At 43.8% G+C, this 25,454-nt stretch overlaps 1 protein-coding gene across 4 annotated transcripts in view; it reads right to left on the reverse strand.

Annotated features, from left to right (window-relative positions):
• LOC122557981 (glycylpeptide N-tetradecanoyltransferase 1) overlaps positions 1-25,454 on the reverse strand; it is a 79,156-nt gene that overhangs the window by 8,229 nt on the left and 45,473 nt on the right. For all 4 annotated transcript variants that reach the window (XM_087977976.1, XM_043706284.2, XM_087977978.1 and 1 more), the window contains 5 exons: positions 25,165-25,281; positions 19,252-19,422; positions 12,166-12,274; positions 8,679-8,849; positions 6,613-6,780 (listed from right to left, as the gene is read on the reverse strand). In XM_087977976.1, coding sequence (XP_087834102.1) covers positions 6,613-6,780; positions 8,679-8,849; positions 12,166-12,274; positions 19,252-19,422; positions 25,165-25,281 — 736 coding nt within the window. The remainder of the gene's footprint in view (positions 1-6,612; positions 6,781-8,678; positions 8,850-12,165; positions 12,275-19,251; positions 19,423-25,164; positions 25,282-25,454) is intronic.

A 25,454-nucleotide genomic window follows, 5' to 3' on the forward strand; every position in this document is an offset into this window, starting at 1 on the left:
GAAGAGAGGGCGGGAGGGAGGGCGGGAGGGAGGGCGGGCGGGAGGGAGGGCGGGCGGGCGGGAGCGAGCGAGCGAGCGAGCGAGCGAGCGAGGGAGGGAGGGAGGGAGGGAGGGAGGGAGGGAGGGAGGGAGGGAGGGAGGGAGGGAGGGAGGGCGGGCGGGCGGGAGCGAGGGAGGGAGGGAGGGAGGGAGGGAGGGAGGGAGGGAGGGGAGGGTGGGCGGGCGGGAGTGAGGGCGGGAGGGAGCGAGGGCGGGAGGGCGGGCAGAAGGGAGGGCGGGCGGGAGTGCGGGCGGGAGGGAGGGAGGGCGGAAGGGAGGGTGGAAGGGAGGGCGGAAGGGAGGGCGGGAGGGAGGGTGGGAGGGCGGGAGGGAGGGAGGGCGGGTGGGAGGGCGGGAGGGAGGGCGGGAGGGAGGGCGGGAGGGAGGGCGGGAGGGCGGGCGGGAGGGCGGGAGCGAGGGCGGGCGGGAGCAAGGGCGCTAGCGAGGGTGGGAGCGAGGGTGGGAGCGAGGGCGGGAGCGAGGGCGGGAGGGAGCGAGGGAGGGAGGGTGGGTGAGAGAAAGAGATGGGGGGGATGTGGGGGGGGGGAAGAGAGGGGGAGAGAGAGACACAGAGACAGAGAGAGAGAGACAGAGAGAGAGAGACAATGTGTGAAATTATGTGAGTTGTGACAGTTGTTTGCAACAGCCCCTCAGAATTAGAGTGATGCTTGCTCACGGCAAGAACCTACAGTGTGGCCAAGTTGCTGTGTTACTGCTAGCACACAGTTTGGTGACCTTGAAGCTCTCTCACTCTTACTGCCTGCCACAGACAAATCGGAAGGATTTACAGGTTGATAATCAACAGGTTGTTTGAAACAAGCTGTGCATAGTTGCTCCAACTAGATACAGTCTCAGTGTTGGCACCACTGAATGACAGGGATTGAGAGCATTCATGTCAGCCCCAGGCATACACAGTAGCACGAGAAATGGACTTCTATAAAAGTAGAACACCAAACCTAACACTCAGCTCCTCTTGGCTGTTCCGATACTTCTGGGAAGACAACTCCCTCCTGGCCAAATCCCTCTGGCAATGGCATGACCAGTTACACGGTTCTGACGAAAGACTCTTGGTCTGCAATATTTATTCTGTTCCTGCACATACAGAAGCTGCCAGGCCTGTTGAGCAATTTCAGCATGCGTGTTTTAATTCAGACTACAGAGTTATGCAGTTAGGAAGAGGCTCTTTGGCTCACCCAGTCTGTGCTGACGTATCTACATTAATCCCACTTTACATTCGAGGCTACAGCCAAAGCACTGTAATGAGACTTTAAGCGCTCGACCTTTTTAGATGCTGTGAGGTTGCCTGCCTCAATTCCCCTCCCGGACCGTGCATTCCAGATTTTGATTGAAGAAGGTTTTCCTCAAATCTCCTCTAAACCTCCTGCCCACTACCTTAAAGCTATGTCCCTCATTACTAACCCTTCAGGCGACTAGCTGCTTCCTGTCCATGCCCCTTAATCAGGCCTTCCTACAGCCTTCACTGCTCTAAAGAAAACAGTCCAAGCCTGTCCCAGCCTCTCTTCACAGCTTAGATGCTCCATCCCAAACACCGTGGTGAGAAACAAAAACCTGCCGGAAAAGTTCAGCAGGTCTCGCAGCATCTGTGAAGTGAAATCAAACTTAATGTTTCGCGTAATTTTCTCAGAACTGATGGGAGCTAGGAAAATGCTGGTTTATGTGCAAATGTTAGAGTGGAGAGACAGGGTCAGGAGTAAGAGATAGAGCCCCAAGAGACAGAACAGTTGGACAGACTAAGGAATAGATAACAATCTGACCAGGAAGGTGAATAGCTTTTAACGGAGACTGTTAGTGCCTGACAATGCATTGTGTGTAATAGCAAACTATATGATCACATGGCCTGGTACATGGGGAGGGGACTGGGACATGTGAGAATTCAAGCCCTAAAGTTACGGAACTTGATATGGAGTCCTGAAGGCTAGCAGGGTTCCCAGGAGGAAACTGGAGGAGCTGTTCTTGCAGCACTGCAGCGTGCCTGAGACCGAGATATGGGTCAGGGAACAGGGTGGCCTGTTGAAGGCAGGCAACTGCAAGCTCAGGGTCAGTTTTGCTGGCAGGCCTTTGCTCCAGGAAGAAGCAGAGGGCCTGGACACCATCCTGGTCGGGGGATGGACGGGTAAATAACCCGCAAACTTGAAATTCCGAAACTGGTGAAAAGTGTCAAAGGAATCACAGATGTAAGTGGGCAGGGACTGGACGGAGGAGTAAAGACTGAGTCAAGGTAGGAAGAACTGACTTCTTCCTACCTTGGAAGATGCAGGAGCAGGCAGAAACAATGGGTCTGCCCAGCCAGCCCTGTTTCTGGATTTTTGGAAGGAGGTAGAAGCGGGCTGTGCAGGGCTGGATGGTCTATCAGCTTGGAGGGAGGTGTGGGGGAGATCACCAGATGAAATGAGATTACTGGCCATAGTTGCTATAGTGGCCTGATGTTCCATGGTGGAGTCATGGTCCAGAGGGAGATAGGAGGAGGTATCGGAGAGCTGGCGCTCAGCCTCTGCAGTGCAGAGGTCAGTTCGCCAGATCACAACAGCACCACCCTTAATGACAGGCTTAATAACAAAGTCAAGGTTGGCTCTAAGTGCATGGAGAGCAGTCAGGTGGGAGAGAGATAGGTTGGAATGGGTGAGGGGATTGAGGTGACTGATGTCACGTTGACAGTTCTCAATGAACAGGTCGAGTGCAGGAAAAAGGCCAAAAGGGAGGGGTCCAGATGGAGAGAGAATGTTGGAGCTTGGTGAAGGGGTCTGTGGGGTGGGGAGAGGATTCTTGCCCAATGAAATTGACACGGAGGTGAAGTTGACGGAAGAAGAGTTCAATGTCGAGCCGTGCTCGAAATTCATTAAGGTGGGGATGCAGAGGGTAAAGCTTTGCTGAGTACAGAACATTCAGCATTGGACAGCAGAAGGTTAGGAGGGATGACAGGAGGTGGGGTTGGGGAGGGGTTGGAGCAGAGGGAAGGGGAGGGGAGGGAAGGTTCCAGAGGGCCAGAGTTGTTGCATCTTGTGAGCTTTGATGCCTGAAAGGAAAAGGTTTCTTGTTAGAACGGCTAATGAACTGGAGGATGAAGTGGAACTGCTCAGTTCTGCGGAGCCCTGAGCACTTGTGATGCAATGCTGATGGAGAGAGCACATTCTGGTGAGTTTCCTCTGCACCCCATCCAGTGTAATTACATCCTTCTGGTAGTGCGATGACCAGAACTGCACAGTACTCCCGTTTTAAGCAGTTTCTATACAGCTCCAACATAAACTCCCTGCTCTTGTAATCTATGTCACAATTGATAAAAGCAAGTGTCATTTTTAATCACCCCACTAATCCGACCTGATACCTTCAAGGATCGTTGGACAAGCATCCCATGATCCCTCTGTTCATGTGAGATTCCTTTTGTCCTGCCATTCATCGAGCAATCCCTTGTCTTGTTACTTCTTCCAAAGTGCATCACTGCACACTTTTCAGGGTAAATTTCATCTGTCATTGATCTGCCCATTTGATCAATCCATTCATACCTTCCTGTAATCTAAGACATGCTTCCTCACGATGAACCCCACCCTCCCGTCCATTTTCATGTCATCTGCAAACTTACTTATCATGCCGTCCGTGTTCTCATCTACATTATTTATATGTATCACAAACAATAAGGGATCAGCACTGATCACGGTGATACACTACTAGACATATTGGACACTTGCCGTCATTATCTGAGGCATAGAGTTTAATAGCAGGAGGTTATGCTGGAACTCTATCAAACATTGGTTAAGCCATAGCTAAAGAGTATTGTATGCAGTTCTGGAATCTATATTATAGGAGGGATGTAATATCTCCAGGGAAGGTGCAGGGGAGATTTTACAGGATACTGCCTGGATTGGACACCTTTAGTTATGATCAGAGATTGGATAGACTGGGACAAAAAACATAAATAGCTGGAAGAACTCAGGTCTGGCAGCATCTGTGGACAGAAAGCAGTATTCATGTCTTGGATCAAATGACCCTTCTTTGGAACGGACCCTTCTTCAGAACAGAAGTCCAGTTCCAAAGAAGGATCACTGCATCTGAAACATTAACTCTATTTTCTCTCCACAGTTGCTACTGGACTGGCTGAGTTTTTTTCCAGCAATTACTGTTTTTGTTTCTGAATTCTCGCTTCTGCAGTTCTTTGTTTTTTTTCAGATACACTGGGGTGGTTTTCCTTGGAGCAGGAGAGACTGAGTGGGTAAATGATTGCGATGTTTATAATTATGAGGGGCACAACAGGATAGAAAAAAGACTGTTTCCCCTTGGATGACGGATGAAGACCAGAAGGTGTAAGTTTAAAGGGGACGTGAAGAAATTAGTTTCAACCCAGAGGGTGGTAGGAATCTAGGATTCTCTGCCTGTTCAGGAAATTGTAGGCAGAAACCCTCGGAGCATTTAAGAAGCACGTAGATGTACACTTGCGATGTCAAGGCATTCAAGGCAATGGACCAAGTGCTGGAAAATAGGATTAAAATAGTTTGGTGGGTTGTTTGAGAGTGTTGCAGGTTTGATGGGCTGAAGGGCCTTTTTCTGTACTGTAGACGTCTGGCTGGCCTCCAGAGACACAAAAACAAAATACATTCAGCAAAATGTTGAGCCCAAAGCCCCTCTTGGTTTCACTCCCAGCCTCACCTAAATCCAGAGAATGCAATGGTGTTTTCAAACTTCTTCAGCCAGAGAGTGGAGCTGGGAGCTGTATATGAAAGGCCAAGGGTTTGTGATGGGCTGCTGTTGCACAGTGTTGTTAACTATTTATCCTGATCTACCTCAGGCAGCACTGTAGAACAGGGCAGGAACTATGACTCTTTCTAACGTTGACGGTACAACTTGGTGTGGGAGAAGGATGCACCAAAACATGTGCCAAATGTAACTCTTAAGGAAGGAAGATTGGGAGTTGGGCAGGGGAAGGAGAGTGACAGTTTATATATTGTATAATAGATTGAACATGTAAGGATTTCCTGATGTACTCCTCGATAGCTGGCAAAAATTGTCCGAGACCAGGCACACTGACAGCTGAAAACTTCAGTGCATTCATATGCCAGTGATGGTATTGTCAAGTGGTTGGACAGAATCTGATACTCTGGATTGATGATACAAGCTGTTACACAGAGGCAGATACACACATGTGGAATGGTCAGCAGAACATTTAGCAACTCTCTAACATATAGAAGGCAGACAGTAGTTGCGGAGGGGTGTTTTTTTTCTGACTGGAGATCTGTGATCAGTGGTGTTCTGCAAAGATCAATGCTGGGTCATCTGTTGTTTGCAATTATAAATGATCTGGATGAAATATGGGGGTTCCGATTTGCAGACAACATGCAAATCATTGGAGTTGTGGAGAGTGAGGAAGATTGAGAAAAGGATTCAGCAGGATGTAGATCAGTTGGAAAGTTGTGCAGAGAAATGGCAGATGGCATTTAATCCAGACAAGTGGGTGGTGATGCATTTTGAGGGGTCAAATGCAAGAGGAAAGTGTACAGTAAATGGCCGACACTTAGGAGCATCGATATACAGTGAGATTTTGGGGTGCAAGTCTATAGCTACCTGAAAATGGCAATGCGAGTGGATAAGGTGGTAAAAACAACTTATGGCATGCTTGCCTTCATTTCAAAGGACATGGAAAGTTGGAAAGACACACTGCAGCTGGGCCACATTTGGAGCACTGTGAGCAGTTCTAGTTACCATACTTGACAATAGTGGAGGAAAAAGACAGTTACCCGGATGTTGCCTAGACTGAAGTATATTAGCTATAAGGAGAGATTGGACAAATGTGGATTTGTTTTGATAGGCTGAGGGGTGTCCTGATAAAGTTATATAAAAGTATGAGACACATAAAAATGGTGGATAGTCAATGTCTTTACTAGGATGGAAGTGTCAAATACAAGAGAGGGCAAAAGCTTAACATGACAGGGGAAAGTTTAAAGGAGGTGTCTGAGGCAAGTTCTGTTTTTCCCACTGACAGCAATAGGTACTTGGAGAAGTGCTGGCAGGGTAGGTGGAAGAAGCAGATACTATAACAGCGTTTAACAAGCATTAAGACAGACACATGAAGAAGCAGAAAATAGAGGGATACTGACCATGTGCGGGTAGATGGGATTAATTCAGAATGGCACCATCGTCATGGTGGGCCGAAAGGCCTGTTCCCATGCTGCTCTCTGTTCTATAAATGGAGTTTCAGGGGCCTGATCAGTCACTTAAACTCAATTCTAAAAACTATCAATGCTTTTAAGACTTGGAAAATTTGGATAATGTTCCTCTCAATTTCTGACCCATCCTAATCCAGTGTCCGACAGAAAAGAATGAAGTTGTCCATTGTCTGAAAAATGTTTTTGATATCTTTCTCTAAGTGCATTCAGTGTTTTCAGTGCACGATTGCAACTCAGGGTTATGGAAATTGACTGGCTCCAGTCTATACAATTATTAGGACACCAGATATAGCATTAAGTGATGATTTAATCTTCAACCTCCTACGTAAAATATGTTTTGTAAATTAAGAGGCAGTTTGATTAGTTTCTAATTTTATTGAATAAAAGAGATATCACTTACCGACTTTGCAAGGATGAGGGCATCATTCATGAGGTCAACGAGAGGAGTCTTGGTGTGCACATTATAAAAAGAGTAAGCAGCCTTCAGGCTCTTGTGGACAGGATGATGCATGATGGTGGAAGGGAGAGTGTAAAAACTGAAGAAGTCTGTCAATTCTCCATCAGTGCTCTGAAGAAACAAGTTGGGAGAAGTGAGTCACTTGTTTGTGAAATAAAACAGCATTTACAAATAACCTGGCAAACTTGTAGCCTTACTGTTTACTGTATGTCCTAAAGATGGAGCTGGCATTCTGTCAAACAGCTAAAATAGCACATCATGTACTTATCTAGCACCTTTACCCAAGTACAAAACAAGGGCAGGGCATGAGCTGAATGGTGCCAGGGAGACAGCATGAGAAGAGAAATAAATACTACAGGGAGGGAAGCAGGACTCCGAGGGATGTGATTAGGGACACACACACACACACACACGGTTGGGGGGGGAAGGGAGGAGAAAGGAGAGAGAGAGGGAGAGAGAGAGAGAGAGAGAAAAAGAGTAAGAGAAAGAGAGGGAGAGGGAGAGGGAGAGGCACACACACACACACGGAGAGAAATACACACACAGGCAAAGGATGACAGAAACACACACAGAGAAGCTAAGACCATAAAAGATAAAAAAAGACACAGAGATGAGGTGAAAGACAGAGAACAGATAGCTACTTGGGCTACAATTGACAGACCAGCTCAGATTCCTATCAATTTACGCAATGCATGCTTGGCAGTGGAGAAATGAATTTGCATCACATTAACCAGAAAATAAAAGCCAATGCAAATGCCATTTCACAGTCAGAAGACCACATTTTGTCATCCTGAGGTCACTGTCAACTCAAACCACAGAACTGAATCTGAGGTGTTAAGATAAGACTGCTTAACACTCAATCCAACCACTGCAAAAGTAAATGCTTTATACAATTACTGAAATTAAGTCAGCCATAGAAATGTACAGCACGGAAACAGACCCTACAGACCAACTCATTCATGCCGACCACATATCCTAAATTAATCTAGTCCCATTTGCCAGCACTTGGCCCATATCCCTTTAAACCTTCCTAATCGTATACCCATCCAGATGCCTCTTAAATGTTTAATGGTACCAGCCTCCACCACTTTACATCTGAACAGCCAACTAATCCACTGACCCAATGACAGAATTTGAGAGCCAGTCCCCAGTCTTCCTTCTTTAATTTTCTCTCCTTTTCCAATGAAGCTGTCGATTCCTGCTAGGGTTCATAAGTGGGCTGCACCGTGGCTCATCCATGGTCATTAACAGAACTTGCCAGCTATACCAGTATCGAGACTGAGGTGCTGGAAACGCACAGTTGGTCAGGCAACATCCCAGGAGCAAGAGAATCGATGTTTCGGGCATAAGCCCTTCATCAGCTCCTCATTCCCGATGAAGAGCTTATGCCCGAAACGGCGATTCTCCCACTCCTTGGACGCTCCCTGACCAGCAGTGCTTTTCCAGCAACTCACACTCGACTGATCTCCAGCATCTGCAGTCGTCACTTTCTCCTAGTTATAACCAGAGGGTGATCTAACTGGTATTATAACACTTAAACTCATGCTGGGGTAGCAAAAAGACTTGAGCAGTAACTTGTTCAGAACTAAAAGAACATTTGCTTTGTAGAGGTGTTATAATGGTTACATACAGAGGATTATAGCAAGCAATCGGTAACGAGATATCCAGAATGTATTTAAAAGTTGAGTCTACCTGTAACAACGTTGTATGGATTTCTAAAGTGAGGGAAATGGGGTACTATTATCAGGATTATACAACTTTTCTCCTGAGATCCAGCAATCTCTATTTGGACAAAAGGGTCAACACAGCCAAAACAAAGTGTTCCTCACCCGATACCCACTTACATTAAATTCCTGCAGGAGTTACCAGATAGCTACAAGGAGTGGGAAATTTATCTCTGGCCAATGTATTCATTCGAGGACAGAAGATTTAAACTGCACTTAATATTTAGTTGTTGCTACGGCAAGGTTCATCTTCATATCTATCAAGATTCAGTGAGTGAGACATACCTCAACAACATAAGTCTCTATAATATTTTCCCGAGGTAGGAACCAATGAGCAACCTCCTCTTCGTTCATTGCTGGGGTCAGATAGAACTGTGTCAGGTATTCCCTCAGCAGCCTGCACACATGCTTCACATCCTTACGCTCCATTGGTCGCAGGCCAGGTGTTTTTGTGCTCTGGAACATTAGAAAAACATCAGAATTTTCAGAAAAAAGCAAAAGACCTAAGATTTGTTTTTTATGCTCACACCATCAGTGCCATTTTATAAAGTCCTTAAATCTTTCACATTTCTGGACACGTTATTCAACTGTCCAGACCCTACCCCATATCAGTAACCAATATCACAGGTGCGTGACTCACTGGTTAAAAAACACTGTAGTCTCTCCCACCTAAGTTCTTTACTTATTCCTAAATTCCTTATTTATTTTTATCTCTTGTCCCCTAGGATTTGAACCATTCACTAAATAGTAAAAATTGCTGTGATTAATTCCTTTCAAAATATATCAAACCTCTTCTGCAAAATTAAATTCAACTATCTCAGCCTTTAGCTTAGTCTCTGGATATTACTGATCACCTTTGTTGCCCATTTCCTGTTACTGGAGCTCCAGACAAGTATTGAAAACAAATCGAGACCTTGAGCACACTGTCAGTTTTGAATTTTATTTCCTTACTTACATTTAACTTCAACTGTCATTCCAACACTCAAGAATCACAGCTCTCGACATAAAAAAAATTATCATGCATTTCATTTGATCACATTGAGGCCTTAACAGATTTCCTGCCCCAGACTTAAAAGTCATCCTCACCCATGGATATGATAAGTCACCGGACCATTTGTTCAAGAATTCCTCTTTCCACAGAAAGTGTCATATTTGCTGTTGTGCGTCCCCTACCAGCTCCACAAACCCCTTCCCCCCCCCCCCGCCCTAACCTCCCTGTACTTCTATTCCTAGGACTGTGCCTCAAATCAGGCAACAGGTGGTGCAAGGAAGCAGCAGCAGTGAAACAGTGCACTGTATAGCCAGGATTTAGTAAAGAGGCATAGGAGCCTGCTAGCTGCCTTCTATGCACTTTCATTGTCTCTGACTTGGGAACTGGACTTCGGGTGTAATGTTGTGAGACAAATGGGTGGATCCTCCAGGAACATTCCCATCAGATGAGATATTCCAGCAATACACTTTAAATTCCCAAGCTGCCTGTGTGCTTTATCAGGTGCAGTTCCACTAATGTCGCCATGGTGGTGCCATTCATCACAAAAATATGAAATTATTCTCGACAACAGCACCACCATTGAGCTGGTAAACTGCAATCCTCATCCTCACAAAATCTTTATCATAACTTCTTAAAGAAAGGATTTGCACTTAATAAGCAAATTAAGTCTCAAGCCATTCCAAAGAGCTTTTAAAAGCAAAATTATTACTTTGCAGCCACTGCCAGGAGCTAATAAGTAGGCACTGGAGACTGTTAGAGGCTCTTTCTATGCACCTTTGACGTAGGGAATTGGCTGTGGGATGCACTGCTGTCAAACAGTGAATACTAGTCAGGAAAAGTGCGGTGCTGAAAAATGTGTTGCTGGAAAAGCGCAGCAGGTCAGGCAGCATCAAAGGTGCAGGAGAATCGATGTTTCGGGCATGTCGATTCTCCTGCTCCTTTGATGCTGCCTGACCTGCTGTGCTTTTCCAGCAGCACATTTTTCAGCTGTGATCTCCAGCATCTGCAGTCCTCACTTTCTCCTAGGAAAAGTGCGGTCGCTACCTTACATACAATAGGATTGTACACAAACAACAACAAAATAGCAATCTGTTTTAGAGTTATTGGTTTAGGGATAAATGCCCGTTCAGACATGGGGAGTTCTGTGCTCTGCTTCAAATAATGCCACTGGATCATTCCCATCCACTCAACTGGATAGCCAGAACTCAGTGGAGTGTCTCATCTGAAAGACAGCACAATCACACAGCACAGGAGTGTCAGCCGGAATTCTGTGGCCGTGTCTCTGGAGCAAAACTTGAATCAATGATCATCTGGCTTAGAAGCTACAATTAAGCAAAATTCTACAACCTGATTTTTCTTGTTTCAGGTGCAGAAACCTTCCAGGGCAGGCAGCAATCCACTCTTTCAGGAAATGCTCAAAAGATAAGATTTTGACCATTTTGATAGCATGAACTTTGGATTACCCAAATCAGTGGTCAAGAGGTTCAGCACCATATCTCCATGAAGTCTCCATACAGTCCATTAAAATGTCTCTGCTTACAGCAATAATGCAAAATAAAAAAACTTAAGGAAAAGTGCAAGTGGATGGGCGTAAGGGTGTATGAATTTAGTGTTAGATCTCCATCTTAACTGTTCAACTAGCTATTTAGCCACCTAAGCACAAAAGGTTGTTTCTGCACTACAACACTATAGTATCTTATACATGCATAACACATTTACCTTTGCAAACATCCCAAGGTGTGTCACATGAGCATATTCAGATAAAATCTGACAATAATCTACAGCAGATATTAGCAGAGATAACTAAAAGCATGGATACAAAGGTATATTTTAAGAAGCAGTTTAAATGAAAGATGCAGCGTGGCCTAAAGAGAAAGTTCCAGAGCTTAGGACGTAGATGCTTAGAGGTCAATGTTGAGAAGAAGATTGCGGCAAATACCAGAGGAATGCAAAGTTATCAGAGGGTTACAGGACTGGAACAGGTTACGGAGATTGCAGAGACTGTTCATAAGCATTTAAACAAACAAAAACAGAAATTTCTGGAGAAACTCAAAATCTGAGGAGTTCCATGTCAATGATCCTTCTTCAGATCTCCACCATCTGCCATTTTTTGTTTTATTTTAACATTTTCATCAGATGGAGATCAATGAAACTATTCAGCTAGACAGCGAGTCTCTCACAACTGGCTATCGAACTAATTGCCTCCAAAGTTTTTGCCTTCATTCCTCATTGCTGGTATTGAAGACACTGCACAGTATTGTCCAACTGCAGTCCTGCACTTATTACTTCTCAGTTTGATTTCTCGATCAACAAAGGCCAAATGGGACAGAGATGATATTCATGATGAGCTTTCTCATTCTAGTTAGAATTTCCCCTGAGCAATGAGAAGAAGTTTATGAGTTACAGCCTTAGCCCTGAGGGACTGTGATCTACTGAAATGGTGGGAAAGTAGAAAGTTCAGTGCCAGCCTACAATTTATTTGGGAATGTTTCGTGACACAGTAATTTTTTTTCAAAGGTGAGCAAGGACCAGTCACGGCCTGAGGGTTCTGTCAGTGAAACATGATTAGGGTCAAATTAGAAAATATTGGAGGCAAACAATGTGATTGATTACTTGCTGCTTAGCTATTCACTAATTAGAAATGAGCAATGAAGAAAGAAATGTAAATAATGAAACATAAAAGGGTCAATGTTTAACATGATAATGAAGGCGGCCGACTCGACACACAAGACAGAAGTAATATTTAAAGACAGGTTTTACTGAGATAGTGTTTAGGCTCACCTCTGGCAGTCTATATAATTTCATTGTTCGTTGCATAGTCATGTTTCTGCTCAGATGGGAGAACTTCACCTCTACTAGTTTGCGTGGGTTGAGTGACCTGTGCCAGTACCTGCCCAACAGATCACAGAATACTCCAGTCAGTCACTGACAGAATAGAGAGCTTTGCATACTGTGACTCATGCCTTATTCTATACCCAAACTCAACATTGAATACAAAATATATTCTTGGGCCCACTCCTGAAGCAATACTCACTGCTCATAGCAAAAGTCTTTGGGATATAACAAGGTTGCAGCTCAACATTCTAACTGTGTACCACATTCCAGTCTGCACCTGGGCATTGCTACTGTCACATAAGATTATATCACAATGTACTGACAACCAGAGGGAATTCAGATAGATTAAAAACAAAGCTGATTATGGACAGGGGAAAAGTTGTAAATGCAAGTGGAAAACAGAGGAAAAAAAATCCTAGAATGAACCAGAATCATACAATAGAATAGTGTTCAGAAAGCAGAATTACAATGAAGCATTCACAACACGATTGGTGAATTGATGGTGCCAGCAGAAGTAAAATTAAAAATTCAACTGCCATTATGAGACTTGGCACAAAGTGACCGAGACTGGTGAGTAAATACAAAAAGAAAATGGAAATTCGGGTTGAACAGGTAAAAGGAAAAGGAAGTGGGGTTGTGCTAATTACAAGGATGGGATCAGTGTAGCAGTGAGGGAGTATTGCCAAAACAAAAAGAGTACAGTGTAGAATCTATTGGGATGGAGCCAAGAAACAGCAGGGGGAAATCAAACATTTCAGTGGCTTATAGGCCACCAAACACAAGGGGAATTCTAGGGGTTCAAATCCGGAAATTAGAAGTGCATGGAGTAAGGGGGTTACAATGGCCTTAGGTCAACGTACATCCAGACTGGGTAAACATAACGAGGTCAATGCTGAGAGGGAAGAATTCTCTGAATGTGTTTGAGACAGATTTTGGGAGCAATGTGTTGAGGAACTAACCAGGGTGTAGGCTGTCTCAGATCTAGTACTATGTAATGAGAAAGGATGAAGTAATAATCTTTAGGGATAGTGACTACAGTATGTCAGAATTTTCCCATTAGGTTTGAAAAAGATATAGTTCAATCTGAAATTAGAGTCATAAATCTAAACAAGGGCAATTCATGAAAGTATGAGGAGCAAATTGTCCTTGGTTGTGTAGGAAAGTATATTGAAAAGTTTGACAGTTGAAAGGAACTGACTAATATTTACAGAATTAATGGTTGGCTTTTAACAAACACACATTTCTTTAAGACTCAAATACCAAGCAGGAAAAATGTCAGAGAGTCATGCCTAAAGATAGTAACCAAAGGAGGGGCCTTATGAAGTCACCCAAACACGCTGCATGCCTGAAGATCAAGAGAATTTTAGAATTCAGCAAAGGAGGATCAAGAAAGTTTTAAAGAAAATGAGAATAGAATTGACATGTAAATACCAAGAAACATAAAAATCAGATTGTAGAAGCTTCAGAAGTATGTTAACATTTTTTTTAGCAAAGTCAATGTGGGTCCAATACAGGAAAACATTGGAGAATTTATAAAAATAAACAAGAGAAATGGCAGAGAAACTAAACAAGTACTTTGTGTCTGTCTTCATAGACGAAGAGACAGAAAGGCCCCTGAAATAACTAGATCCATTAGAACTTGGAATTGAATGAAATTAGTAATCAGTGAGGAACTGCAAGCATCAATGTTTGGGCCCCTGTCATAGCCTCTGTTAATAATCTGGACATGGGGACCAACTGGAATACTGACAAGTTTGTAGATGATAGAAAACATGGGAATGCGAATCGATGAGGACATGAAGAGGTTTCAAGGGGATTTATAAAAGCTGACTGAGTGGCAAGAGCATGGCAGATGGAATATAATGTGAATTAAGCAAGAGATTACCCACTTTGGTAGGAGGAATGAAGGAATAGAATATTTTTTAAATGGTGAGAGACTGGAAAATACTGATGCTGATACTGAAAGGGATGTAAGAGTTGCTATACACAAGTCACTGAAAGCAAGTGCAGCTAACAATTCAGAAGGGAAACAATATGTTAGTCTTTATCAAAAGAGGATTTGAATACAGGAGCAAAGAAGCCTTTGTCAATTTTAGACAGCGGTACTGAGACAGCACCTGGAATATCGTGCGCTTGCTTCATTGAGGGAGTAGAGTGGAGGTTCATCAGAGGAATTCTTGGAATGTGGGATCGTCATGAGGGAAGATTAAAGAAAATAGACTAGATCTGTATTCTCTTGAGTTTAGAACAACGAGATATGATCTCTTAGAAATTTACAAAAGTCTTAAAGGGACAGACAAAGCAGGCACAGAAAGAACGTTTCACCATGCTTTATGGTATAGAACCAGGGAACCAGTCTCGAAATAAAAGGCAAGCCATTTGGAATGAGATGAGGAGGTATTTCTTCACTCAGAGGGTGGTGTATCTTTGGAATTCTATACCCCAGAGGGTTATGGAAGCTCAGTCATTGAATAAGTTCCAACCAGAGATTGATAGATTTCTAGTTGCTAATGATATCAAGAAATATTGTAATACTGCAGGAATATAGCGTTGAGATAGATGATCTGCCATGATCAAAAGTGGGGGAATCGCTTAAAGGAGCTGAAATGACTTCTCTTGTTTCTATGTTCCCAAATATGAAGGAGCTACAGGGAGAGGGAGAGCTTTATATGTTGCCAGAAGTGACTAGAAAATTGCACACTCCCTAAGAAATGAACTTACCCTCTAAGCAGCATCACACTGAAAGGATTCACATGGCAAAGGCTCAATTTAAGGGTATTAACAGGAATAGCATAACACATGGTCTGTCACACTGCACACTATCAGTTTTATCGCCTACTGAAAGGAACCCACCATTCCTTTAACTAATATCCAGCCCAGGGTGAATAAAATGGAATTGTCTAGTCCGAGATAATGGGGTTACACTAATAAAGGAATCAACTGTGACTGTTACTGGACATCAGTACAGAGACAACAGAATAGATTCCCATGTCTTTTTGTATTCACTCATGTGACATTGGTATTGCTCGCAGGCCAGCAGTCATTGCCTGGCCCTTGTTGACCTTGAGAAGATGGTGGTGAGCTGCCTCTTGAACTGCTGCAGGTTCTGAGGGCTGTAGGTAGACCCACAATGACTTCAGGAAAGGAAATTCTAGTATTTTGATGCAATGACACTTAAGGAACTGCGATATATTTCCAAGTCAGGATGGTGAGTGGTTTGGAGGGGAACTTCCACATATCTGCTGCCCTTGTCCTTTTAGATGGATCTTTGGTGAGTTTCTGCAGTACCTTTTGTAGATGGTTCACACTGCTGCTACTGAGCGTCAGTAAAGGCGGCAATGGATGTTTGTGGATGTGGTGCCAATCAAGTGGGCTGCTTTGTCCTGGATAATGTCAAGCTTCTCGAGTGTTGCTGGAGCTGCACCCATCCAGCAAAGTACAGAATATTCTGGCATACTCCTGACTTGTGCCTTATAGGTAGTGGACAGGTTTTGGGGAGTTAGGACTCACCGCAATATTCCTAACCTCAGACCTGCTCTTATAGCAGCTGTATTTATATGGTAAGCCCAGTTAAGTTTCTGGTCAATGGTAACCACCAGGATGTCAAGGATGTCTCTGAGCAGTTGCAGAATATTCTGAAGGGGGAGGGTGAATAGCCAGAGGTCATTGCGCACATCTGTACAAATGACACAGGTAGACACAGGGATGGGGTGCTGCGAAACGGGTACAGGGAGTTAGGTAAGAAGTTAAAAAGCAGGATCCCAAGGGTAGTGTTCTCTGGATTACTCCCAGTGCCACCCACTAGTAAGGATATAAATAGAAAGATAGGTCAGATGAATGCGTGGCTGAGGAGCTGGTGTAGAGGGCAAGATTTTCAGTTTTTGGATCACTGGGATCTTTTTTCGGGTAGGGTGACTTGTTCAAGAAGGGTCGGGTTGCACTTGAACCAGACAGGGACCAATATCTTTCCAGGGAGATTTGTTAGTGTTACCCAGGAGGGTTTAAACTAGTTTGGCAAGGGTGTGGGATTCCGAATCAGAGAGGGGCCATTGAGAAGTCAGGGGAAAATACATTAGCCATTAGAGCCAGTTTACTATTCAGGGCAGCTAGGGTGACAGTAAAGGGAGGGAAAAGACTTCTGGTTTAAAGTGTATTTATTTCAATGCACAAGGCCTGACTGGTAAGGCAGATGAGGAGAAAGTGAGGACTGCAGATGCTGGAGATCAGAGTTGAGAGTGTGGTGCTGGAAAAGCACAGCAGGTTACGCAGCATCTGGGGAGCAGGAGAATCGACGTTTTGGGTTAAGCCCTTCATCAGGTAAGGCAAATGAGCTCACAGCATGGACTGGCTCTGGGGACTGGGATAATTATAGCCATAACAGACACATGGCTGAGAGAAGGGCATGGACTGGCAGGTCAACATTCCAGGATACAAAAGCTTCAGGCATGACAGAAGTACAAGTGAGTGAGGAGGGGTGAGTTGCTCTTTTGAAAAGAGAGGACATAACAACAGTGCTTAAGGGATCAAAAAAATGAGGCCATATGGTTAGAAATTAGAAACAAGGAGGGGATGGTCACTTTGTTGGGTGCGTATTATAGACCCCTAAATAGCCAGCAGGCACTTGCGGAGCAGATATGTAGAGAGATTGCAGATACCTGTAGGAATAATTGGTTGGAGATTTGTCAAATGTGTCCAAACAAGTTTCCTAAATCAATATGTCGAGGGCCTTACTAGGAAGGGTGCAACACTGGACCTCCTCTTCGAAAATGAGGTCGGACAAGTGACTTAAGTGTCAGTCGGACAGCACTTTGGATCCAGTGACCATAACTCTCTTCGTTTTAACATAGTTATGAATAAAGATAGGGCAGGTCCACAGGTTAAGTGCTAAACTGGAGCAGGACCAATTTTGGGGCCATTAGGCAGGATCTAGCAGGGGTCGATGGGTGAATCTATTTGAAGGAAAAGAAGTGACTGGCAAATGGGAGGCTTTTAGAAGTGTGATATCGAGAATCTGGGGACAGTTATATCCCTGTAAGACTGAAGGTAAAAGCAGGTTTGGGGATCCCTGGCTGATTGAGGGATATTGAGGCTCTGGTCAGGAATGGGAAGAAAGCATGCATTGGGTTTAAGCTGAAAAATGTGGTGCTGGAAAAATACAGCAGACCAGACAGCATCCGAGGAGCAGGAGAATCAATGTTTCGGGCATAAGCCCTTCTTTAGGAATTGGGTTTAAGCTGTCAGGCTCAAGTGAATCCCTGGATGACGATAAAAAGTGTAGCAGTGCACTGAAGACAGAAATCAAGAGAGCAAAAAGAGTGCATGACATAAATCTAGCAGATAAGGTCAAAGATAATCCCAAGAGCTTCTATTAAGAGCTACATTAAGAGTAAAAGAGTGGCTAAGAAGAGAATATGTCCCCCTTAAAGATCAGCATGGAGCCACAGGAGATGGGGAAGATTTTTAATGAATATTTCTCCTAGGTGTTTACTGAAGGAAGTTAAGGAAATATGAGAAATAAAGGGGGATGTTTTTGACCACATACATATTACTAGAGAGGAGGTGTTGCAGCCTTAAAGCGCAATAAGGTGGATAACTCCCCTGGGCCTGATCAATCCATCCTTGTACGTTGTGGAAGGCTAGGAAGGAAATTCCAGAGGCTCTTGCAGAGATTTTTCCTTCATTTTAGCCACTGGTGAAGTTTCAGAAGACTGGAGGGTGGCTAATGTTGTTCCATTGTCTAAGAAAGGTAACAAAACAAGCCAGGGAACTACAGGCCAGTGAGCCTGACATCAGTGGTAGGCAAGCTGTTGGAGAGGATACTGAGGGACAGAATCAACCGACATTTGGATAGTCAAGGTCTGATTAGGGATTTATGCATAGGAAGTCATGTCTGACAAATCTTTTAGAGTTTTCGAAGAGGTAACCAAGAGAATAGATGAGGGTAGGGCAGTGGATGTTGTTTATGTGGACTTCAGTAAGGTCTTTGGCAAGGTCCTGTGTGACAGGATGGTCATGGAGGTTAGATTGCATAGCACCCAGGGAGAGCTAGCTAACTGGATTCAAAATTGGCTCGATGATAGGAAGCAGAGAGTGATGCTTGAAGGTTGTTTCTCAGACTGGAGGCCTGTGACTAGTGGCATGACACAGGAGTTGGTGCTGGGACCTTTGTTATTCACATAAATGGGAGAAAGTAAAGACTGCAGTTGCTGGAGATCAGAGTCAAGAGTGTGGTGCTGGGAAACCACAGGAGGTCAGACAGCACCCGAGGAGCAGGAGAATCAACGTTTTGAGCATAAGTCCTTCATCAGGAAGCGAATGGTGCTGAACATTGCACAATCATCAGCAAACATCCCCACTTCTGACCTTATCGTGCAGGGGAGGTCATTGATGGAGCATCTGAAAATGGTTGGGCCTAGGTCACTACCCTGAGGAACTCCTGCAGAGGTGCCCTTGAGCTGAGATGACTGCCATTCAATAACCACAATCATCTTCTTGTTTACCAGGTATGGCTCCAACCCACAAAGAGTTTACTCGCTGATTCCAGCTTTGCTAGGGCTCATTGATGTTATACTTGGTCAAATGCTGCCTTGATATCAAGGACTATCAATCAATATTCCTTAGGCAGGGAGCTACACCTGGAGGCCAGAGGATTACTGAACACTGTGGTTAGCACTGCTGCCTCACTATGCCAGAGACCTGGGTTCGATTCCAGCCTCACGCAGCTGTCTTTGTGGAGTGTGCACATTCTCCCCGTATCTGCGTGGGTTTCCTCCCACAATCCAAAGATGTGCAGGCTAGATGAAATGGCCATGCTAAATTGCCCATAGTGTTCAGGTATGTGTAGGTTAGGTCATTAGTCAGGGGTAAATGTAGAGTAATATGACAGGGGAATGGGTCTGGGTGGATTATTCTTTGGAGGTCAGTGTGGATTTGTTGGGCCGAATAGCCTGTTCCACACTGTTGGGATCCTATGAAAAATCGATTAAATTTTTTTAAAAATTAAAATTTATCATTCATTAGGATGGATCTTACCTGCAAGTTCCTACAGGTTTCGGCAGTACCACCCCTGCTGTGTACACAGCCTGGTAGCTGCCTTCGAGGTTGACTCTCCTGGTGATCTCACGGATCAAGACTGGTGCCACACGTTTGGAGCGCAACTTCTTATGCACACACAGAAAATTAATCTCCACCATCTTCTTCAGACTGCCAGGAAAACAAAACAAGAACTGAAATTTTAGCAATATAAACTAAATAAACATTGAAAATTAAAGAAAAGCAGCAGGTCCTGTAGCATCAGTGTTAGAGACTTCTCCCCCTCACTGGCCCCACACTCTCACTGAGTGACAGCCCCAAGGCTCGACATATCCTCTCAGTCTGCCCGACACCCCAAACTCACTGTCTGGCATGTCCATCCCCACTGCTCGGTATGCACCTACTAGTGGTCACACCATCTGCTGGAACCAAAATTCATCACCTGGCACACACATACACCCACACCCTATCAATGCCTGATATGCAGTCCCTTTCCTCCTGCCAACTCTTTCTATTCTTTAAAATCACATTTTTCAGGTTTGGAGAAAGGTAGTAAAAGAAAATTTCAAGCGAATGAGGCTGAAGTGACCCAAAGTTTCACAGCTAAGGATGGGAAAAGAGAACAGGGTCGAAGAAGATCAAAGTTGAAACTTGGAAATATACACAGGAATTATTTTCTGATCTAGGTGAGGAGAAAGCAAAGTTAGAGAGGAACAAGTTCTGGAGGATGAGGACAAATTCCAACAAATTCTAATAAATTCCAACCAACACAGTACAACAAGTGCTTCACAGGAGGCTCCATAGCACTGAGGATGTCACTTAGAGAGGGGACAAAATATCTGCAAACCAACTTCCCAACTTGGCGAACATACCCACAACAACCGTCATGAAGACAAATGTGCTGAAACTAATGCAAAGGGAGGATATGGTGACAGTGTCATGAGACTAGTAATCTAGAACCCAGAATGACTTTCTGGAGACATGCAAATCCATGGAAGATGATGAAACAGGTGAAATACAATACTAGGTTAATGGCGACCATGCAACCACCACAGGTTGTAAGATAAAAACCACCCAGTTCACGAATGTCCTTTATGGTAGGAAATCTGTCATCCTTACTTGGTCTGGCCTACATGTGACTTCCACCCCAATGCAGTTGATTCATAACTGCCTTCTGAGCAATTAGAGATGCTTAATAAATATGTAGGAGAAAGTAAGGACTGCAGATGCTAGAGATCAGAGTCGAGAGTGTGTTGGAAAAGCACTGCAGGTCAGGCAGCACCCAAGGAGCAGGAACATTGAGGTTTCGGGCATAAGCCTCATTCCTAAAGAAGAGCTTATGCCCGAAACGTCGATTTGCCTGCTCCTCGGATGCTGCCTGACTGGCTGTGCTTTTCCAGCACCACACTCACTACTTAATAAATACGTGTCAAGCCAGTGATACCCACAACATAGGAATAAATTTTAAGGAGCTGTACAGGGCCTTGGTGAGTATGACGACTGGATTACTGTGTGCAGCTTTGATCGCCTTACCCAGGGAAATAGAAAGAATGCAGTGAAGGTTTATCAGACTGATTCCTGGAATGGCAGGCTTGTCAGATAACAACAGATTGAGTTGACTGGGCCTGTATTCAATGGGGTTTAGGAGAATAAGGGGGGAGCTCACTGAAAGGTATAAAATCCAGACAGGGCTGGGCAGCTGGATGTTCCCTCTGACTGGGACATCCTGAACAAAGTAGGCCAGGATACATGGCAGGCTGTTTTGGACTGAGGAGGAGGAGAAATTTCTTAACTCAGCTGTAAACAGTCCTATGGACAGGAGCAATTGAACTGTCTTTCCCCATTCCCATGACACTATGTGTTTTTTGTGGCTCTGAGAAAGCATATGTCTGAGTGTGTGTGTGTGTGTGTCTCTGTGTCTGTGTGTAGGGGGAGACTTATAAGGGGTTTAAACTTTTAACTGGTACAGTTATATATCAGTGGTTCATAGTTATCTTACGTAGAGCTAGAAAATAATGTATTTAGTTGTAACAAAAACTAATTCTTGTTAAGTTCAGAAACCTGGCCTGCATTTTCTGTCAACTGAGGTCTAAAAGACAAGACAGAATACAGGAAGGCGATAGAATGCTTGATGACATGGTGCAAAGATAACAAACTCTCCCTCAAAACTAAACAGCTAATCATTGACCTCAGGAAGCAAGGAGTGGGGGGAGACACAGCTCTATATTCATCAGTGGAGCTGAGGTAGAGATGGACGACAGCATCAAGTTCCTAGGAGGGATGATAACGAACAATCTGTCCTGGACCGTCCACGTTGATGTGATGGTCAAGAAGGCACAACAATGCCTCTTCTTTCTCAGGAGACTAAAGAAATTTGGCATGTCCATAAGGACCCTCACCAACTTTCAGAATGCTTTCTATGGTGATCTTTATCTGGATGCATCATGGCTTGGTATAGTAACTGGTCTGCCCAGGGCCGTAAGAAACTATGGAAAGTTGTGAACATAGCACAGTCCATCTTGCAAGCCAACCTCCCATCCACTGACTCTATCTATACATCTCATTACTGCAGAAAAGCAGCCAACAACATTAACGACCCCTCCCACCCCTGTTATACTCTCTGCTAACTGCTTCTGTCAGGCAGAAGATATGAAGGCTTAAACAAACAAGCTTAAGGACAACTTCGTCCCGTTGTTATTAGACTGCTGAATGGACCTCTCAAATTTTAAATCTAATGTTGATCTTGCTTTTCGTACATCATCTGCTCAGCCATAACTTTGTATGCCTCACGTTGCTCAATCACCCTATAATCTGCATGTCCTTGTATGTTATGATCTACTTGCTGCACGCAAAAGTTTTCATTGTACTTTAGGTACATGTGACAATAAAAAAAATCAAATCAAATTATATGCATTTATCGCTTGCTGCTATTTGGTAACGCAAGTATGTCCTGTTTTGTAGCTTCACCAGGTTGACACCTCATTTTCGTTGCTTCTGGCACGTCCTCCTGCACACTTCATTGCACCAGGGTTGATTCCCTAGCTTGATGGATTAGAATAATGGGTTTGCCAAGCCAGGAGGGTGATGATTATATTGGAGCACAATTCTGTTGCTGATGATGGTGCATGTCATCTTGTGAATACCCAGTCTTGAGTTGCTAGATCGGTTCGAAGTCTATCCCAATTTAGTGTGGTGATAGTGTCATACAATATGATAAAGACTTTTCTCAATGTGAGTGTGGGTCTTTGTCACCACAAGCATCTTACAGCAGTCAGTCTTACAAGTACTATTACAGACAAATGTATCTGCTGCAGGCAGACTGGTGAGGACAATGTCAAGCATCTTTTTCTCGCCCTCATATTATTAAGGAGGAATTTGAAGATCAAGAGGGTGGTTTTTACCAATGTAGTTTCCTTGGTCAATGCCAGTTTCATTACTTTTTGAGATTTTCTAGAGATTGATGCAACGGAGTTGCTTGCTTGGCCATTCTGAAGAGCAGTTAAGGGTCAACCACCTGAAGGGTCATCCACCTTGCTGTGGATCTCAAGTCACATGTATGAAAGACCAGGTAAGGACAGCTGTTTCCTTCCCTAAATGACATTAGTGAATCAGATAGGCTTTCTGACAATCAGCAGAGGCTTCATGATCTTCACTGGATCTTTTAGTTCAAGATTTTTACTGAATTCAAATTCCAGCATTTACCACGGTGGGATTCAAACACGGGTCCCTTGATTACCAGTATGGCAAAAATACTGAACCATTCCGTCCCTTTCAGTTATGGTTACAATGGCTTGAGCAGAAGGAGAAACCAAAAAAACTAGGGATGGTGGAAAAGGATAATGAAATGAAAATAGAATAAGACAGGAAATCAAAATGAGAAAATTAGAATTAGAATTGCAAAGAGATGACAAAACATAGGAACTTGAATAGAAGCACAAAACAATGTCACTGAAGTTGGAGACATCAGATACTGATCCAGATTCTGGCATGGAAAATGTATGCCATTATTTGAAGTACAGTGAAGAGAGTGGTGGACTCTCCCTCTCCCTCTTTATGGGCATTTAAGCGGGCATTGGATAGGTATATGGAGGATAGTGGGTTAGTATAGGTTAGGTGGGCTTGGATCGGCGCAACATCGAGGGCCAAAGGGCCTGTACTGCGCTGTATTCTTCTATGTTCTATGTTCTAAATGTTTAAGTTTGCAAGACCTTGTTAGAATTTGAGGAACATGATGTGGAAACATTCTTCATGATATTTGGGGAAATGGCGAGACAAATGAAATGAGCAAAAGAGGATTTGCATTGCTCGTGTGGAACAAGTTGACAGGTAAAGACCAGGAATTCATAGTTCACTGTCAGAGGAGGGTTTTCAGGATTATGATGCTGTTGAAAAAACTATATTGTGCCTGAGATGTATAGACAAAGGTTGCGAAATTTAAAGAAACAGTCTGGGCAAACCTACATTGAATTAGAAAGGGTCAAGCAAAGTAATTTTCACAGGTGGATTTGAGGATTAGGAGGTTGAAACCATGCATGAAACCCTTAGAAGATTCTAAAAATTCATTACCTTCAGTCATAAGAAGTTCTGCTGAGGACGAAAGCGATAATAGCTGACAATTATGAACTAATCCATAAAACTAAATCTTCTTTCCATCATCCTTATAAACTCAAAAGGGATAGAATATGGGAGAGTGAAAGGATGCAAGTAAAAGAATGAATAGCTGGGAATGTTTCCTCAGATCAGAGAATGTACTGGTGGTGGTGAAAATGGAAGCAGAGATGTTTCTGTTGTAACAAGATGGGACCTACTTGTTCAAAAACTTTGGAAGCTGTGAGGGAAACCTGTAACAATGAACCTGAAAAGGAAACTTACCATGACTCAGATTGTGGCTTTAACTAAGCAAGAGACTGAAAGTAAACACTATTGTAAGTGCAGAAGTAGTATCTGGATAGATGAGAGATATGAAGGGTTTTGTCTAAAGGGAAGACAACCCCATTCTCTACAAATGAAGCATCCAAGCCTATTACTATTGTAAGGAGTACAGGGGCTAATCAAGTTCTCTTGCTGGAAAAGGTTTTAGTTTTCACTCCAGAAAGTTCAATGAAAGCCTGTATGGCTTGTTGCCTGGATGAGTTGTAGTCAGGATAGTCATGAAGTTACCTGTGGATGGAGTAAATTTACTGCTGAGGAATGAATTGGCAGGAGTGAAAGTTACTAGTTTTGCCTGTAATCACAGAAAAACAATGGGGGCTAAAGAGACAGAACAATTGTAGGAATAGATTCTGGCTATTTTTCACCATGTGTAATGACCAGACTAATAGCTAAACAAAGTCCATCACCAGAATTCATTGTAATACCGCAAGCAGGTATTAGGATTGTTGAAACTGCATTATTCTCATTCTTAAATAGAAAGTGTTTGGCATGTCTTTGTTAGTTGAGGCTCAGGAAGAAGATGTATATGTTGAGTTAACTCAAGTTAGTACAGGAGGCAGAGATCCTCCAGAATGGCATCTCTTCTTGCTGTCACAGGTATCTCTGAAATCTCCAATGAATCTATACTAGGCCTCCACTCAATTCTCATTTAGCCCTTGGCAACATCATCCAAAAAAAGGAGTCAGTTTCCTGGGTATGCTGATAACATGTAGCTCTACCTCATCATCAAGCGCTTGACCATACACTACCTTGATATTATCTTGGATGAGCACAACTTCCTCTAACTAAACACAAGAAAGACCAAGACAAGTCACTGGCATAAACTCTATTCCCTCACCACAGTGTCAGGCTGGCACAGACTGTCTTTAGGACTCCACAAACACTTGCAAAGAAGAAGATACAATATCACAGGAAGAGATGGAGATTGAGAAAGAAGCATACTTGTCATTAGTCTAAATAATTAATTACGATTTTACGTACTGGTCATAAATCTGAATATTAGCTGGAATGGCACTGATGAAACCCACTAGTTTCTTATTGGAGACGACCCGTACACCGCAGTGCCACTGAAGTAACCAGCCAGGGGGACGCAGTGCCCTAGAGAAAACAAACAATGATATATTCAGTTCAATTCATCATGAAGGAAACTATGTACCCTGAAAGCAGATGTGCATTGATTGACAGCACACTTCTTCTGATACCTAAAACGGATAGCTTTACAGCTGTTCACTTTACTTCACTGAGCTGGTCAGTACTGCACCCAACGGAGA

The sequence above is a fragment of the Chiloscyllium plagiosum genome, unplaced genomic scaffold, assembly GCF_037043375.1.
Source record: "Chiloscyllium plagiosum isolate Xiang-an unplaced genomic scaffold, Cpla_swu_hap1 HiC_scaffold_32, whole genome shotgun sequence".
Classification (NCBI taxonomy): Eukaryota; Metazoa; Chordata; class Chondrichthyes; order Orectolobiformes; family Hemiscylliidae; genus Chiloscyllium; species Chiloscyllium plagiosum.